This window comes from Psammomys obesus, unplaced genomic scaffold, assembly GCF_907164565.1.
Source record: "Psammomys obesus unplaced genomic scaffold, mPsaObe1.curated_primary_1811, whole genome shotgun sequence".
In the NCBI taxonomy this organism is placed as follows: Eukaryota; Metazoa; Chordata; class Mammalia; order Rodentia; family Muridae; genus Psammomys; species Psammomys obesus.
The window spans coordinates 7,127,340-7,145,658 of record NW_026596088.1 but is presented as its reverse complement, the minus strand read 5'-3'; the positions used below and the strand labels follow the sequence as shown (position 1 = coordinate 7,145,658).

The following is an 18,319-nucleotide window of genomic DNA, read 5'->3' as shown; positions in this document are numbered from 1 at the left end:
GGAAGGAAGGAAGGAAGGAAGGAAGGAAGGAAGGAAGGAAGGAAGGAAGGAAGGAAGGAAGGAATTGATAGGTGTAAATTATATAAATCAAACATGATATTCATTTCTTTTCAATGTTTTTACCCTTTTACCCCTTTGTGGTTTTCGTTGCTCTTTGAAATTTGGCTTTTTACTATAGAACCTATTGGTTCTTGTTTTCTTTGGATCTTTTATAAAATTACATATGGGTGATCCAAACTTCCCCAAAAACCTTGTGGAAGAATTTGTTCACTGCTTACTCACACCCAGTGTTCCCCACATAATTATGATAAGCTTGGACGATACAAGGGTGTTTTATGAGGTAGGGCCTGGGGAAGTGGCTCATCGGCTGAGAGCCCCTTCTGCTCTTACAGAGGGCCCAGCTTTCGTTCCCAGCATCCACAGAGAGTCTCACAACCATCCGAGCTCCAGGGGACCTGGCACCTTCCATGGGCACCAGGCACACACACAGTCTGCTTACCTAAAAGAAAAATAAATATTTTTTAAAGTGTATATTTAACTCAATGAACAAAATTCTCCATTTGCCAAATATTGTTATTTTTAGCTCACAATGTCTTATCTCTTTATAGAATAGTTCATGCGCTCATTACACATGTATATCTGTCAGCAGAGCCAGCTGGGGAAGTGACATCAATGGGAGAGCCAAGGAGGCTGGATGGCAGAGGAGACGACCAGCTTCAGGTCTGTACTAGTTCCTACTTATATCTCTCATTAGCTCTATAACTCTCATCTAATAATGCAGCATGTGACAAATGAACTCACTTTTGGAGTCCGCTGTTACAATCATTGCCAATATTTTAACTAGCCTTAGAATCTATAGTCACTTATAACTGATGTCATTGGAATTGAAAAAAAGTTTTCTCTGAATATTTCTTGTCGTTCTGGCCAGCTCATGTGATTAACAAGGTAAAATAAAGTCACTCTGTGTTACTACATGGTTGGAGCTCAGAGTGGTTATACATAATGGCCACTGGTTAGATCCCTGTAGAAAACAAGGCTCTTTGTGGTACCAGACCCTAGCGCCCAGTTTACAGAAGTAATTCCTTATTGTGGATTCTGGTTGTCTTCTGACTCTGTTTAATTTAAACAAACACATTATTAACTCATGTAAATACTGTGTAAATATATTGATTTAACACTTGTATTTACTATAAGTCCATCTAACAATGTGTATACATTTCTTTACATATTGGCTTTGGCAGACACCAAATGAATGATAAATGCTTTAAAGAGTGGAACTGAGCAAAATCAGCAGAAAATTCACAATGACAAGAATATTATATGAAAAACCCTTCCAACCACGGCGGTTTTCTAAAATGACCTTCCCATTATTACAGGATCATAAGGGAGGGAAGATCATGAAGCAGAATATTCAAAGTTGCATATAGATGATATTTCCCTTTTTAATAACTGCGACCAGAAGACATTCAGTATTCCTGCAACAAAACTATATTTGCTTTAGTGTTACTGCATGGTGATGACAATGATGACGTCTTTGCCATCGTGTCTTCCTGGGTTTGAATCTAAAATTTAACCCATGCTACTTACTTTTCAGTAAACCTCTAGTACCTGTATTCATAGTTGTTTGATTTTTGCATATAAATTGTCTAGTTTTTTTTTTTTTTAAAGTTGAGAACCTTGTTGATTCAGATTTTTACTCTTTCCTTTCTCCTCTTGTGAAACAAGGTCTATGCTGCTCACACAACTGGATCATGACTGAATAGGTTTTTTCAGTTAGGATAAAAACAGCTTTACTTTTAAAAAGCGGGTCCCACACCATGTTTGGGAAAAAGAAACTAGTGCTTTTGGTGTGATGCTCAAGTGGAGAACTGGGAAATCATGGAAGTTTTAAAATAGGGGCTAATACTTTCCTCGTGTTATGGTGATGCCTGATCACATAAAAATCTCCTGTACAGCCAAGTAAAGTGGCACCTGTCTATACTCATGGCATTCAGGAGGCTTCATGAAAAGGATCACTAGTTCAAAACCAGCCTGTGCTACACAGTAAGATCTTGTTTTACAACAGTAATATTTGAGGGATCTAGTCACTCACCCACATGTGCAAGGCCCTAGATTTGACTCTTGGCACTAGAAAAATAATCCTTCTCTCCAGGTGAAGTGTCATGAGTCCTTCCTGTGTTGCCAAGGGAACCATGAAACATCTCAGCTCAAGTGTTCTCTTCCTCTGAATACTGAGTGCTTGAAAAGCCTTTAGAAACGTAATTGAACTGAGGAATCTGCCTGCAACATATAGAATTTTTTGTTTACAATAATGTATTTTAATTGAATTACTAATAAAATTAGAATAAAGTTCTAAATAAATAAATATTAGGTATGGTAACACATGACTGCTTTTGCAGGTTACATAATTGGCATTTTTTTTTTTAAAGATACCAGGACTGCCTACTTTTACCCTTTCTCTTTTAGCATTCTTGGTTGGTTCCTATGATTCATTTCTAGCGTCTTAGTTAATGTTCTGTTGCTGTGAAGAGACACCATGGTCATGGCAACTCTTATAAAGGAAAGCATTTGATTGGGGCTTGCTTACAGTTTCTGAGGTTTAGTTCATTATCAGCATGGCGGGGAGCACGGTGGCATCCAGGCTGACATGGTGTTGGAGAAGATAAGAGTTCTACATCCAGACCTTAGGAATCAGGAAGAGAGAGACACTGGGCCTGGCTTGAGCTTTTAAAACCCCAAAGCCCACCCCGAGTGATACACTTCTTCTACACTTTACACCTCCTTATGTCTTTGTCAAGTAGCACCACTCCCTAATGACAAAGCATTCAAATACATGAGCCTCTGGGGTCTATTTCTATTTGGACCACCACAGCATCTAACGATATGTGGCAAATAATCATTTTTCTAAAATCCTTAAAGCTCTTCCTGAGTAAGGTCCTCAGTTCCTACACTTCACAAATTTTTCTGATCTGTCTTCTAAGTGTTCAGTTGTCTTTTTTGGCTTGGCTTCAGTTCTCTTTCTGAGACGTCCATCTCATTCCCAGTAGCCATATTCTGGTTCCAGCACATCAGTCACAGCCCCTGTTGGCCTTGTTTCCATGCCTCCTACCTCTGCTCGTGCTCCCCCGGTTTGCTCCCCTGGTTTGTGGAAGGATTGCTTCCACACCTCCTTTTGCTTTCTCTGCTTTGACCCGTCACCCTGCATTGGCAGAATTTCTTGAGCTTCAGAGGTAGGATTGAGATGTCTGTGTCATGTGCATTGGTGCTTTGCTGACGTGTAATGTCTTTGTGAGGGTGTCAGATCCTTTGGAACTGAAATTGCAGACACTTGTGAGCTGCCATGAGGGCACTGGGAATTGAACCTGGGTCCTCTAGAAGAGCAGCCAGTACTCTTATAATGGCTGAGCCAGCTCTCAGCCCAGAGCTGACTTTTCTATGTGCTCTTCACTATAATCATTTCAGCTGTCAGGATAATGGACGATTCGCTTCTGTTCTCAGCTGTTAAACATTACTTGTGCTTGAATGGAAAGAAGACTCTACTAATCCCAGCTTGAGCCACAGTTGTGCCAGGATGTGATAAACACACAAATATTTATTGTCTTAGCAATTCATTTAGTGGGTGAGTAGGTGAGTAAATAAAAGTTTTCACAGTTGTGTTTTCCCTTTTGTTTTTAATAGGAAGAAGTGACAGAGCCAGGAACTGAAAGAGAACAAGGCAGTATTTCAGAAACCATACACGGTAATAACATTCTGTGTTATGCTAAGAGAGAGCACCAGAGCAATTAAAATAAAGCCAGCAACAATCCAGGAAAGTCTGCTAAGCTAGAACGCAGTTTTAAGACAGTCAAAGGTGCAGGGTGGAACACTCTGGTAGCATTAGAAATTTAAGGATAAAGTAGGATGACAATGATCTCCAGGATAGGCTGGAGATCACAGTAGCTCCAGTCTCGCAGCAACAAAGACAAACAACAAATAAGCAGCAAACAAATAAATAAGTGTAAAATAAAGACAACATGTGTAGACTCAAACACATCAAAACAAACGGCATCTATGTCCCTTCAGTATGCTTCACTCTGTTACCTTCTGTGATTTCCAATACTCTTCCCATCAGGCTCTTTGCTAGAAATAGTCTGTTCTTAGTCATCCTTACTCCTCCCCTTTACTCCAGTGCACAGAGGCAGCTTCTCATCTGCCACCTTACCTGTGGAAAATCTTCTTGCTGCTGAATGCTCTCCAGTGCATCTCCAAAAGAAGATCATGAAACATTTGGACAATTAGAAATACTTTTTTCTTGAAACATATTTCATATAATTAGCAAAAATTAACTTTAAAATTTTCCACTTGCAAAGAGAAAATAAAAATTGACTCTGTTTATTGTTTTCTGTTTTATAATGTCTCATTTCATTATAGAACAGTTCTGGGTGGTACACTCTTATTATGCATGTGATTTGTCAGCAGAGCCAGTGGGAGGAGTGACGTCAGTGGGAGAGCCAAGGAGCCTGGATGGCAGAGGAGATGACCAGCCTCAGGTTGTAATGATTCCTGATTGTACTTCTCATTCATAAGTTAGCATATGCCAAATGGAAATACTTTTTCTAATAACCTTGTCATTATGAGGTAATTTCCTATCTAATATTTATTTTTTATCACTGTTAATTTATTCTTTCACAGTTTCATGCATGTGTGTAAAACAGTTTGGCCACGCTTGCCCCTCACCCTTTCCCTTTCCGAGCACCACCAAACTCCCCTCCCAACAAGTTCCCCTTCCAAGATCATACATTTTTGTTTTGTTTTCCTTTGGTTTCTGACTCACTGGTTTTAACCAGGACTGTTTGGGACATGACTACAGTTTGCTAAAACAGTAAATAGCTGTGGCCTTAACAGCTCATTTATTTTAGTGAGTGAATAAATAAATTTCATGATGTCCTTTCTCCTTTTGCTTTTAATAGGAAGGTGCAACAAAGCCAACGACTGGAAAAGAAGAGCAAGGTAGTGTTTCACAAAAGCACAGCTCACACTTCTTCATACAGTGGGGGAGGACATAAAACCAATAAATGAAACTAACCAGTATCTATGAAGAATTTATAAACGTCAGTGCAATTTTAAGATAATTAAAGATGGCTGATCAAAAACTTGTAATTCAGAAATTAAGTAAGGTTATATGCCCCTAAGACATCCTGGGGCAGAGTGCACTCTCAAAACTATAAAGAAACAAATTAGGGCAAATACAAAAGGATTAAAGTGTGTAGATCCAAACGACACCATCTCCATTTAATAGTTTTCTTTCAGGATGCGCTTCTTTTGCTGACCACCGCAAGTCTCTGAAATTAATTTTTCTTGTGACTGCCATTTCACTGAAATATGAATATCAAGACGTATATACATGTCTCAGATTCATAATAACACATGTTCTATCTCACGTATCCCACACTACTCCTTACAGATGTGACATGCATAGTAGCCACAGGAAAAGAGGATGACGACGAATCATCTTGGGATTCTGAGGTATCATCTATTGCCTTTGTTTGTTAATGAGTGTTAAGGGAAGTTAGCACTGAAGGGAGCACTTCCACTTTCTCACTGCTGTTGTGCTTCCCAGGAACTATTGCCCGCATTTTTCACCTGGCATTCGCCACAGCATCAAGCAATAGTACTTTAATGAAGGGTGGAACAAGTCTGCTGCTTCTTGGCATTTATTGAAGGAAGGCTGTGCCGTGTAGAACAAATGTCCAGGCTGACAGTGCTAAGAACTCAGCTCAGCTCTGAACTGAATGTTAGAATAAAATGTGTACACTGAGTCTACCACGGCTGGATGACTTAGTTGAATGTATCCATGTGTCAAAGTCCCAGTAATATTCAGAAAAAAACTTTTAGACCTATTGTACAAGATTATCCTCTCAGTCAAACTGCCACCATCTTCAGGAGCTGTGCCTGCTCCCAGATCACCACATCTTAAATTACTAATGATTATCAGTCCTTTTTAGAATAAGGGGGTGGGAAAGTCATGAGACTCTCACCTGAGTATTCAGTCACCCCTCCCAACTGTATGCAATTCTGCCCTAATTAAAGGAGAATGTTCTAGACAGAACAATGTAGCTTTTCTGTTCATCGTTATGCCTTGAATGAGCTGGAATTACCAATTGCCATAACATTATCACAATCATTTTTTGCCTTGTAATATGTAGAAGAGAAGATGCACAAGTAGTCTTATTAACATATTATATACAATAAATTTATGACATATATATGCATACATATATACATATACTGTGTCTGGATCATATTACATCCCTCCCTCCATCCCCTTTCCATTCCAGACACTTACCTTTTCCGCGTAGCTCCTCTTCTGCTTTCAGGTCTTTTTTGTGTGTGACCCAATGAGGTTCGTTAGGGTTACTTACAGGAGTGTGGGCACCTTACCAATGTCTACACCACCTAAGAAAATGTCTTTCTGCCCCATCAACCATCAATTGCATACAGTAAGTGCTCAATGAGATCTAGCTGTTGTCATGGATATAGTGGTACATACCTGTAATACTAACACGTTTGAGGCTGAGGCAGAAGGTAAAGTCTGGACTAGAGTGAGATCTGTCTCATGTTAGCTAAAGGAGCCTCACTTAAGTCTCTTAACTGTATCATGAGATTTTGTCAAGTGGTTGAGCCTATAACATCTGCATTTGTCCATATACACTTTAAGATGTTCCCACACTGTCACCAGGGTAGGGCTTATGAGGGCCCTTCATTCCCTGAGGATATGTACAATTGATGGTTGATGGGGCAAGTGTACTTTTAAGAAAGTGTCCTGTGGGTGATGGCGACACATGTCTTTGACCTCAGCACTCAGGAGGCAGACACAAGCTGATCTCTGAGTTCGAGGCCAACCTGGTCTATGGAGCTAGTACCAGGACAACTAGTACCAGGGCTACGCAGAGAAACCTGTCTTGGGGGGGGGGGGGAGGAATATGTCATCTGGTTTGAGGTAAGGAATCAGGGTAGGGCTGTGAGCACTGAAGTTAGCCCCTGTGGCAGCCTGAACATCTGTTAGTATTCCATACGTAAAAGCATTGATGGCAGTCGGGAGCCACTGAAAATAAAAGTCCGCCTGGTCCAGAGAGCATTAATATTGTTTATGAAAATGCTTTGTTTTCAATATAAATTTATCTTATTTTTGTCAAATACCTTCTGAAACAGCATTTATCTGTTCAGAAAGTGCTTCATTGATTCATTTTTTATGTTAATTCTTACAGAGTGTCTCTGACAATCTTCCACTTATTCGTATTGGTGTTGATGGACTACTACAAGTAAATGGTCAAGCAGTAGGTAAGAACAGTGTCGTTAAAAATGTCATTTGATCTGACAGAAGGTTCAAATATGACCACAAGTGTATACTATAACCAAGGGCTGTTTCCTGTTGAGGGTACAGAAAGTAGATGAAGAAATGAGATGATAATAAAGCTATATAAAAAAAATATGTTCTTATATGATTTTAGCAATGGGTCCAATTGAGGAGGTCCCTAAATGAATTATCATTTCCTGTTCAAGATATTCTAAAAACCAAAAGAACGAAAGGAATTGAGAATATGAAAAGTGGGAATGAAGAAAAAAAAAGACTAGAGTACTGGGAGGGAGAAGCAAATATATGTAGCATGAGCTGTGACATACCATTCCATTCCCATTAGGAAAATTTGTATGCATTTATACATATATATATACATATGTATACATATATTTTCTTCACATGGCAGCAGATCAATATTATAATTCTAAAATCTACTACACAGTGGATAAGAATGGTGATGATAATGCTTTTAAAGTGTTTCAGGAGACAATCAAGCCCACAGACGTAGAGAACTGTTTTGACATGGAGAGGTAGTTTTCATCGGAACAGGACTCAGAGAAACCATGTTATCTGGGTGCTTCTGGATGTGGTGACGAGGGAGCTGAGATGACAAATATGAGATGGGTACCTTAGGACAGCATCCCCAGAGAGTGCTGGAGTCAAGGGCCTGTCTCAGCCACTCATTTTTCTTGCCTCAGATATCAGTCTTCAAAGCTGAAAATTCACTTTTGTTAATTATTTATAAAATTTAATCTGAATGCTCAAGCAATGAGTGGTCATTTAAAGGACAACTTCTCTTCATTAAGATATTTGTTTCATAAAAACCCTTTAGAGATAGCACTGTCCAGCCATAGACGTTATGCCCTGGGGATGAGAAGAGGTAGGGTGAATACAGACAGAACTCACTATGGACATGTATGAGAAGCTCAAAGAACAATTTTGATTTTAAAAATTCTTTTAAAGAGTTTTATGGCATCTTAAACCACAGTAATTTTATACACAAAAGATTTAATGAAGTTATTCATATTCTTCTGTACTCTTGTTGCTTTTATTCAATATTTCACTGATTTTAAAGTATAAAAGCTTATTAATATACGCTTGGGGGAAATTACTCTATTTTTCCACTTGAGAACTTTATTTCAATGTTGAAAACATTATGTGTTATTTCTTACTTGTGGTTTAAACTGTTTTGCATGGAGTGGATCAAGGAACTTTCTGCAGCTCAGTGGGGACAGCGGACATGAAGAAAGGAAACCTTGAGAAGCCCTTCTTTCATCCTAAATGAATTCTATCTTACCCTAAAGTGATATAAAGTTTCCTGCCCTCTAAACTACAGGAGAAATGGAAGAATACAATATGTGGTATACTCAGATGTATGATCTATATGTGATACATTAAAGATGAGAATTATAATATTCCACCATCACCTTTGCTATTCCTTGTCCGAGGGTCATGATTTGTTCTGATTAGAAATCACTGCTTTGTACCAGTCACCACAGCCACATTGGTTAATGTACCTCCTCCTCTTGGCTGTGATTATTGGAAACATAATCTCACTTGTGAAATGTCACCCGCATGTTTTATTGAACCTATGTTCAATATTTCGTTTTCATATATATATATATATATATATATATATATATATATATATATATATATATATAATGTTCTTCTGCAAATTTGAAAAAGATTTTAAAAACTCTAAAATAGTCCTTCCCAAAGGTGTGCGCACAGACCCAGTGCTTATGGATGCACAGATGTATGCCTGGCTTTGTTGTGTTTAAATATAATTGATTGCACGTCTCCCTTTGCATTTTAGAAAATCCAGAGATGTATCTTCGTTGGCTGGTAATAACACCTACCTTTTATCTTGAATTATTAAGTGTGTGTATCTTATTACATATGCAATATGTATTAACCATCTTGTTTCAAATCTCACCAGCCTCACAGAAAGAGGGAAGATTCTGCTCCTAGTCAAATGAGAGAAGACAAGGATGTGCAGGCATTGACATCAGGTAAACTTTAAAATAAAAATTACTTTGTAGGGAAATTTACTAGACTGAAAAATCTCTCCTCTTGTTTCTAATTCCTTTTTCTCACAAATGTGGTAAAAAGATTTGATATAAATGTTTCAAATGTCCCTTTTTTTGTATTTCTATTCGAAAGGAGAATTTACCAGCACAAGAAAAAAAAAACTGAAATGTAATCTTTAACTCAGCTGTTTCAACTTCCATGTTCCAGCCCCTTAATGTTTTCAATTTGGAATCTTTGCATCTTCAAGGACTAGTTATGAGATTCAATTCCTCCAAAATATAGAAATGTTTCTTGGAGAACCAGGAGGAATCACACACATCCATTTTTCCAGCTGTTTGGTAGGCTGAGGCAAGACGTGAACTAGAGCTTGGTATTTGGAGTCTAGACACAGAAACAATACCAGAAACTGTCTACACACACACACACACACACACACGCACACGCACACGCACACGCACACGCACACACGCACACTGAGAGAGAATGTGAATCTACCAGAATACCACTCCATCCATGTACTGCACTAATATGTGTTCTACTCCATGTACACATTAATTCCGGGCCTTTAAGCAGTCATAGCCATATATAAAAACCCTTCCACATAACAAACGGTAACATTTTCCCTATATATGATATGCTTTACACAGGTTTGGCTTTTAGAGCAGTCAGCAGAAGCTACAAACCTAAACTTACTTGTGTATAAAAGCACATGCTGTACCCCCAGTCTACACCCCCAGCCACACATGTCTGTAGGATGGTCTCGCCAGATCTTGGAACTTGTTTTAACAAAACATTAAATTCCTTCAGTCATTGAACATGTGATAAGAAAAGGAAGAAAGTACAGCCAGTCGCCATCAGCTTAGAGCACGTCACAGCTCATCTGGTCCCTGCTGGGAGTAATCCGCAGACTCTTATGCTCCAGGCCCAGATTCCTGACAATCGACGTGATAGAAACTCATCCTCTATTGTACATTGATAATTTTATATGCTAAATGCCTGTTGGAAATGTCCCCTCGGCCCCTGTCTACACCATCTATTTTCCACCGCTCCCTTTCACATCCTTCATTGACTCGTGCGCCCCACAATCTCCTCCCTTGAGGACGTTCAGGTGATCTGTCTCTAACTCCAGCATTATCAGAAGCCGCCCTTGAAAACATTAATGTGCGAGAGCTGGCAGTTACACACAAGCGTTGGTAAGCTGTCTCTCCCACCTCTGGTCTTGACCCGTTTGTCTTGTTCCCGGCATTACCGATCAGCTGGCGGCACTCTGTGTAGCATCTACTTGCTGCTGCCTCCCAGGCCTCTACCCTCACCTGCCTTCTCTCTGACTTACCCACTCTTCCTATATCAGCTCAGGTCTGACGTCAGAAAAGCTGCCCATCACTTTGAATTTAAACAGCTTTAAATTGCCAGACCCAGTAGGTCATACAAAGATGGCCTACTGTTTCCTCCGACTCAGTTCAAATGCTAAAGATGCCATTTAAAAATTGGTAAGAAACTAAGACAGCTGCAAAGAAAGGTGAAACTCTTTATCCAGATGCGCTCATCAGTTTTTGTCGGCTAGACAGAGTTAGAGCCCTCTAGGAGGAAGGAACCTCAACTGAGAAAACGCCTCCACCACACTGATCTGTAGGCAGGTCTATAGGACGTTTTCTTTTTTTTCTTTTTTTTATTGGTTTTTTTTTTTTTACACTTTATTCACTTTGTATCCCCCATAAGCCCCTCCCTTCTCCCCTCCTGATCCCACGCTCCCTCCCCCTTCTTCACGCATGCCCCTCCCCAAGTCCACTGATAGGAGAGGTCCTCCTCTCCTTCCTTCTGATCTTAGTCTATCAGATCACATCAGGAGTGGCTGCATTGTCATCTTCTGTGGCCTGGTAAGACTGCTCTCCCCTCAGGGGGAGGTGATCAAAGAGCAGGCCAATCAGATTGTGTCAGAGACAGTCCCTCTTCCCATTACTATGTAACCCACTTAGACACTAAACTGCCATGGATTACATCTGCACAGGGGTTCTAGGTTATCTCCATGCCTGGTACTTGGTTGGACTATGGGTCTCTGGGAAGACCCCTGTGTTCAATTTTTCTAGTTCTGTTGCTCTCCTTGTGGGGTTCCTGTCCTCTCCATAACCTACTATTTCCCACTTCTTACATAAGATTCCATGCACTCTGCCCAACAATTGGCCATAAAGTCTTAGTATCTGCTTTGATAGTCTGCAGGGCAGTCTTTCAGAGGCCCTCTGTGGCAGGTTCCTAGGTTGTTTCCTGCTTTCTTCTTCTTCTGATGTCCATCCTCTTTGCCTTTCAGGATGGGGATTAAGCATTTTAGTCAGGGTCCTCTCTCTTGATTAGTTTCTTTAGATGTACAGATTTTAGTAGGTTTATTCTATAAGTCTATATGAGTGAGTATATACCATGTGTGTCTTTCTGCTTCTGGGACAGCTCACTCAGGATGATCCTTTCCAGGTCCTACCATTTACCTGCAAATTTCATGATTTCCTTATTTTTCATTGCAGAGTAATACTCCATTGTGTAGATGTACCACAATTTCTGCATCCATTCTTCAGTTGAGGGGCATCTGGGCTGTTTCCAGCTTCTAGCTATTACAAATAAGGCTAATACAAACATGGTTGAGCAAATATCCTTATTGTGTACTTGAGCCTCTTTTGGATATATGCCTAGGAGTGGTATGGCTGGATCTTGAGGAAGCGCTATTCCTATTTGTCTGAGAAAGTGCCAGATTGATTTCCAGAGTGGTTGTACAAGTTTACATTCCCACCAGCAGTGGACGTTTTCTTGATTGATGATTGACATGGGAGAGCCCAACCCACGGTGGGTGGTGCCATCCCAGGGAAAGTGGTTCTGGGCTCTATATAAGAAGGAAGGCTGATCAAGCCCAGGAGCTGGGCAGCATTCTCTGCGGCTTCTATGTCAGCGCCTGTCTACAGGACCCTTGCCTTGAGTTTCTATCCAGACTTCCTCAATAGTGGACTGTGAGCTCTGAGGTGAAATAAACGCTTTACGCCCAAGATGCTTTGGGTCACTCACTAGGTCACCACCAAAGAAAGAGCTATATTTAGTATAGCTTTATATTTTATGCCAGATTTGAAAGAAAATAAATTTTCTGAATATGAAAAAAAAGAACATTTCAGATATAAGGATAGGATGTTTGTTCACTGGTGAGTATATGAAAGGAACAGGAGTGTTGGAAATCATTTTGATGAGCATTCTGCTAAGGCTATTTATAAGTTATTGTCACAAAGTAGAGAGTAAGACTTAATGTGATTTTGTATTTTTAGTGTTTTTTTAATTATTATTTTTTATTATTAGTTACATTTTATTAACTCTGTATCCCAACTGTATCCCACTCCCTCGTTCCCTCCCAACCACTCCCTCCCTCCCTTATTTTCTCCCTGCCCCTTTCCAAGTCTGACTGATAGGGGAGGACCTCCTCCCTTTCCATCTGACCCTGTTTTATCAGGTATCTTCAGGACTGGCTGCAAAGTCCTCCTCTGTGGCCTAGCAAGACTGCTCCTCCCTTGAGTGGTGGAGAGGTCAAAGAGCCTGCCATTGAGTTCATGTCAGAAATAGTCCCTGTTCCCCTTACTAGGATAACCCACTTGGTTACTGAGCTACTACGGGCTACATCCGAGCAGAGTTCTAGGTTATATCCATACATGGTCCTTGGTGGAGTGTCAGTCTCAGAAAAGACCCTGTGCCCAGATATATTTGGTCCTTGTGGAGCTCCTATCCTTTCCACATCATTCTAACTCCCCCTTCTTTCATATGATTACCTGCACTCTGCCAAAGGTTTGGTTATGAGTCTTAGTATCTGCTTTGATGTACTGCTAGGTAGAGTCTTTCAGGTAAAGGCCCTCTGTGGTAGGCTCCTGTCCTGTTACTTGTTTTCTCCTAAGCCCAATGCACATCCCATTTTTCTTTCTAAGTGAGGATTGATCATCTTACCCCAGGTCCTCTTTCTTGTTTATCTTCTTTAGGTGTATAGATTCTGTTATGTTTATCATATCTTTTTTTCTTTTTTTTTAATTTTTTATTTAACTTTTATTAATTACACTTTATTCATTTTGTATCCCCCCATAAGCCCCTCCCTTCTCCCCTCCCGGTCCCATCCTCCCCCCCCCTTTCTGCATGCATGCCCCTCCCCAAGTCCACCAATAGGGGAGGTCCTCCTCTCCTTCTTTCTGATCTTAGTCTATCAGTTCTCATCAGAAGTGGCTGCATTGTCAGGATTCTAGGTTATCTCCATGAATAGTCCTTGGTTGGAGTATGAGTCTCTGGGAAGTTCCCTGTGTTCAATTTTTCTTGTTCTGTTGCTCTCCTTGTGGAGTTCCTGTCCTCTCCAGCTCTTACTATTTCCCACTTCTTACATAAAATTCCATTCACTCTGCCCGACAGTTGGCCATCAGGCTCAGCATCCGCTTTGACAGTCTGCACGGCAGAGGCTTTCAGAGGCCCTCTGTAGCAGGTTCCAAGGTTGTTTCCTGTTTTCTTCTTCTGGCTTTCAGAGGCCCTCTGTAGCAGGTTCCTAGGTTGTTTCCTGTTTTCTTCTTCTTCTGATGTCCATCCTCTTTGCCTTTCAGGATGGGGATTGAACATTTTAGTTGGGGTCCTCTCTTTTGCTTAGTTTGTTTAGATGTACAGATTTTAGTAGGTTTATTCTATGTTGTATGTTTATATGAGTGAGTATATACCATGTGTGTCGTTTTGCTTCTGGGACAACTCACTCAGGATGATCCTTTCCAGGTCCCACCATTTACCTGCAAATTTCATGATTTCCTTATTTTTCATTGCTGAGTAATACTCCATTGTATAGATGTACCACAGTTTCTGCATCCATTCTTCAGTTGAGGGACATCTGGGTTGTTTCCAGCTTCTGGCTATTACAAATAAAGCTGCTACAAACATGGTTGAGCGAATGTCCTTTTTGTGTACTTGAGCCTCTTTTGGATATATACCTAGGAGTGGTATGGCTGGATCTTGAGGAAGCGCTATTCCTATTTGTCTGAGAAAGTGCCAGATTGATTTCCAGAGTGGTTGTACAAGTTTACATTCCCACCAGCAGTGGAGAAGGGTTCCCCTTTCTCCACAACCTCTCCAGCATGTGTTGTCACTTGAGTTTTTGATCTTGGCCATTCTGATGGGTGTAAGGTGAAATCTCAGGGTTGTTTTGATTTGCATTTCCCTAATGGCTAATGAGGTTGAGCATTTCTTTAAGTGCTTCTCTGACATTCGATATTCCTCTACAGAGAGTTCTCTGTTTAGCTTTGTTCCCCATTTTGTAAGTGGATTACTTGGTTTGCCGCTTTTCAGCTTCTTTAGTTCTTTATATATACTGGATATGAGTCCTCTGTCAGATAAAGGGTTGGTGATGATTCTTTCCCAATCTGTAGGCAGTTGCTTTGTTTTGATGATGGTGTCCTTTGCTTTACAGAAGCTTTTCAGTTTCATGAGGTCCCATTTATTGATTGTTGCTCTTAGAGCCTGTGCTGTTGGTGTTGTGTTCAGGAAGTTTTCTCCTGTACCAATGAGTTCTAGGGTATCCCCCACTTTTTTTTCCTAGCCTATTTAATGTGTCTGGTTTTATGTTGAGGTCTTTGATCCACTTGGACTTCAGTTTGGTGCAGGGTGATAAGTATGGATCTATTTTCATTTTTCTACATGTAGACATCCAGTTGGACCAGCACCATTTGTTGAAGATGCTATCTTTTTTCCATTGTATGGTTTTGGCACCTTTGTCAAAAATCAGGTGTCCATAAGTGTGTGGGTTTATTTCTGGGTCTTCTGTTCGGTTCCATTGATCCACCATTCTGTTTCTATGCCAGTACCATGCAGTTTTTATAACTGTTGCTCTATAGTACAGCTTGAGATCAGGGATGGAGATACCTCCAGAAGATCTTTTATTGTAGAGGATTGCTTTAGCAATTCTCGGTTGCTTGTTATTCCATACGAAGTTGAGAATTTTTCTTTCCAGGTCTGTAAAGAATTGTGTTGGCAATTTGATGGGAATTGCATTAAGTCTGTAGATTGCTTTTGGTAAGATGGCCATTTTTACTATGTTAATCCTGCCAAGCCATGAGCATGGGAGATCTTTCCATCTTCTCATATCTTCTTCTAATTCTTTCTTCAGAGACTTGAAATTTTTTTCATACAAGTCTTTGACTTGCTTGGTTAGGGTTACACCAAGGTACTTTATGTCATTTGTGGCTATTGTGAAGGGTGTTGTTTCCCTAATTTCTTTCTCAGCCCTTTTGTCTTTTGTATATAGGAGTGCTACTGATTTTTTTGATTTAATTTTGTATCCAGCCACTTTGCTGAAGGTGTTTATCAGCTGTAGGAGTTCCCTGGTAGAGTTTTTGGGGTCACTCATGTATACTATCATCTTATAGGTGTGACTTTGTATTTTTTTGTCATCTTTCCTATCATACTTTAACTTTTTTGAGATTGCTTCTTCATGTAGAGGGTTTGTAGCACCTAGTGTATCTCCAAAACTGTTAAAAATTGTGGATAATTAGAATTTTTTTCCAATTTTGGATGATAAGGAGCATTTCCTACAGAAGTAACATTTGGCTAAAAGTGTTAATTTGGAAAATAATAAAAATATTATTAGTTGTTATTTTCTATCAATTTTATAATATTGCCTTGACTGTTCAAGCAATTACAATAATTTAATTTTAAATAATTAAAAAAATTTTCTCAGCAGAACCAGGTTTAGCATTGACTTCAGAGGAACAGCACAAAGTTCTTGCCAGAAGTGAAGATAACCAGTGTCAGGTGAGTATATGGCTCATGGTTACGTTGATGACTGACACCATCCTCTCTGATTTAATAATGTTTGATAAAGTTTGAAGACTCTGGGACTGCAGGCTTTTCACCTAACTTGAATGCTCCCTAACCAAACACTTGGCATTTAATTCCAAAGGAGAAAGTTGAAGTTCTGAGGTGTGTTGGGTTGGAAAGATAAATACAGATCAAGAGCTATGTTCAAAAGTGATGATAGGCAATGCTTCTTCTCTCCCAAAGAAGCATCAAATAACTTTGTAAAAGTTATACTGTCTACATTTCTCTGGTTAATCCAATAACAATATCAGGTCATTTATCTGTTCCATACTTGTTGGACCACATCATACATTTGGATATCAAAACTGTTAGATTGGGCATGGAGACCTGTCTCAGTGCTTAAGAGCACATACTGCTCTTTCAGGGGACCTACCGCAGTTTAGTTCCCAGCATCCCCATTGAGCAGCTCACAACCACCTTTAACTCTAGCTCCTGGAACCTAATGCGCTCCCTTGGTCTTCTTATGATCTATACTCATGTGCATATACCCACACACAGACACAGAGATCTATACAAAGTTTTTTAATAATTAAAATAAATCTTTTTTAAAGTTAGACAATAAAATATACTGCACCACATAGCCATCGTGGAAACTTCATCTGAAGAAGTGTTGTTCATTGTGAAGTTTCATGAGAAGAGACAGGATAGAGCTCTGTACCTCATGGCAGAAAGAACTACTTGGGCACGTAAAGGCAAAAACAGATTCATAGTCAGCCATATGGATGTAGATAGTAAATGCCAGAAGATCAGTCCAGAAGCAAAAGCTAAATTCAACTCCAGCTGATCCTGCAGGCAGGGGACACAGCTAACTTCCATTCTTCCAGTGAAAGCACAGCAATGAAAGAGCAGATACAGTGATGGACCTCCTTCCAGGGCCAAGAGGAATGCAGGTGAAGAACTGGAATAGGCAGGTACTCTAAGAGGATGCTGTTTTATCCCAGCTCTATGAAGAACCCTGTTGTGGGTCGGCAGATCAGTGCTGAGGAATTCTGGGCCAACTGTTTAAACATGAATGTAAAAAATAGTTCTAAAAAAATAGTTTTACATTCAATCATTAGCAGGATGTTGGTATTTCTGCTGCTTTCTGGCTGGTGCCTGGCCCCAAGCAGATGGCCGTAATGTTGAGGTATAATTTAACTTCTGATATCACTGAGTCTATATTTAGGATCTACCCAGCAGTAAAAATGAAATATGGGGAAAATGTGCAACACAACGTGACAGAAAGGGAATCTGGACATGTTTTTCCCAGGCCCATGATTTTCACAAGGACTGACTAAATACAGGATCAAAGAATCTCTTGGCAAACTGTGTCAAAATAGGTGAGAAGGGATTCAAAATGATGGTTTCCTTAGGAGCCAGAAACCCAATGCTAGATTTGGCAGCTTTGGAAGATAAGCCATTACATTAAGTGCCCACAGAGGCCAGAAGAGGGCATGAAATCCCCTTGAGGTGACAGTTACAGACAGCTGTGAGCTCTGTAGGTGCTAGGAACCAAGCCTGCTCCCTCTGCAAGTGCTCTTAGGCACTGGGCCGTTAAATATTGCACATGTCCCCAGCCCTGCTGCTTAGATGTTTCACATGCAGAATGGAACAAACCTTCAACCCTGATCCCTATAAATTTGTTTCCTCCATAGCTCATTTTAAAAGCATTGGCGTAGCAAAGCAGCTCCCTCGCTGCAGTCTGTTGAAAGTCAGCCCTCAACACAAGGGTTTGAATTTAAAAAGCACTGGCTTTTGCCTAGGTGGTATCTGTGCACACCTCCCCTCAGTAAGGCTGACCACTTCCCCTCATAGCTCCTTTCATTCTCTTTTTTTAATTACATTTTTCATTTTTTACATTAATTACATTTTATTCGCTTTGTATCCCAGCTGTAGCCTCCTCCCTCTTTCCTTCCCAATCCCATCCTCCCTCCCTCATCTCCTCCCATGCCCCTCTCTAAGTCCACTGATAGGGTAGGTCCTCCTCCCCTTCCATCTGACCCTAGCTTATCAGGTCTCATCAGGACTGGCTGCAATGTCCTCCTTTACCTGCATGAACCAGCTTACAGGGTCTTAGCAATTAATCAAATAATTATAAAGTACTTAGTTTAT

General features: G+C 40.2%; 1 protein-coding gene across 1 annotated transcript in view; it reads left to right on the top strand.

The window, feature by feature from the left end:
• LOC129691535 (ankyrin repeat domain-containing protein 26-like) overlaps nt 1–18,319 on the top strand; it is a 77,239-nt gene that overhangs the window by 24,962 nt on the left and 33,958 nt on the right. The window contains exons 9-16 of the mRNA XM_055627697.1: nt 3,679–3,715; nt 4,456–4,529; nt 4,950–4,989; nt 5,444–5,505; nt 7,248–7,320; nt 9,159–9,187; nt 10,503–10,566; nt 16,092–16,162. Of these exons, the coding sequence (XP_055483672.1) occupies nt 3,679–3,715; nt 4,456–4,529; nt 4,950–4,989; nt 5,444–5,505; nt 7,248–7,320; nt 9,159–9,187; nt 10,503–10,566; nt 16,092–16,162 (450 nt within the window). The remainder of the gene's footprint in view (nt 1–3,678; nt 3,716–4,455; nt 4,530–4,949; nt 4,990–5,443; nt 5,506–7,247; nt 7,321–9,158; nt 9,188–10,502; nt 10,567–16,091; nt 16,163–18,319) is intronic.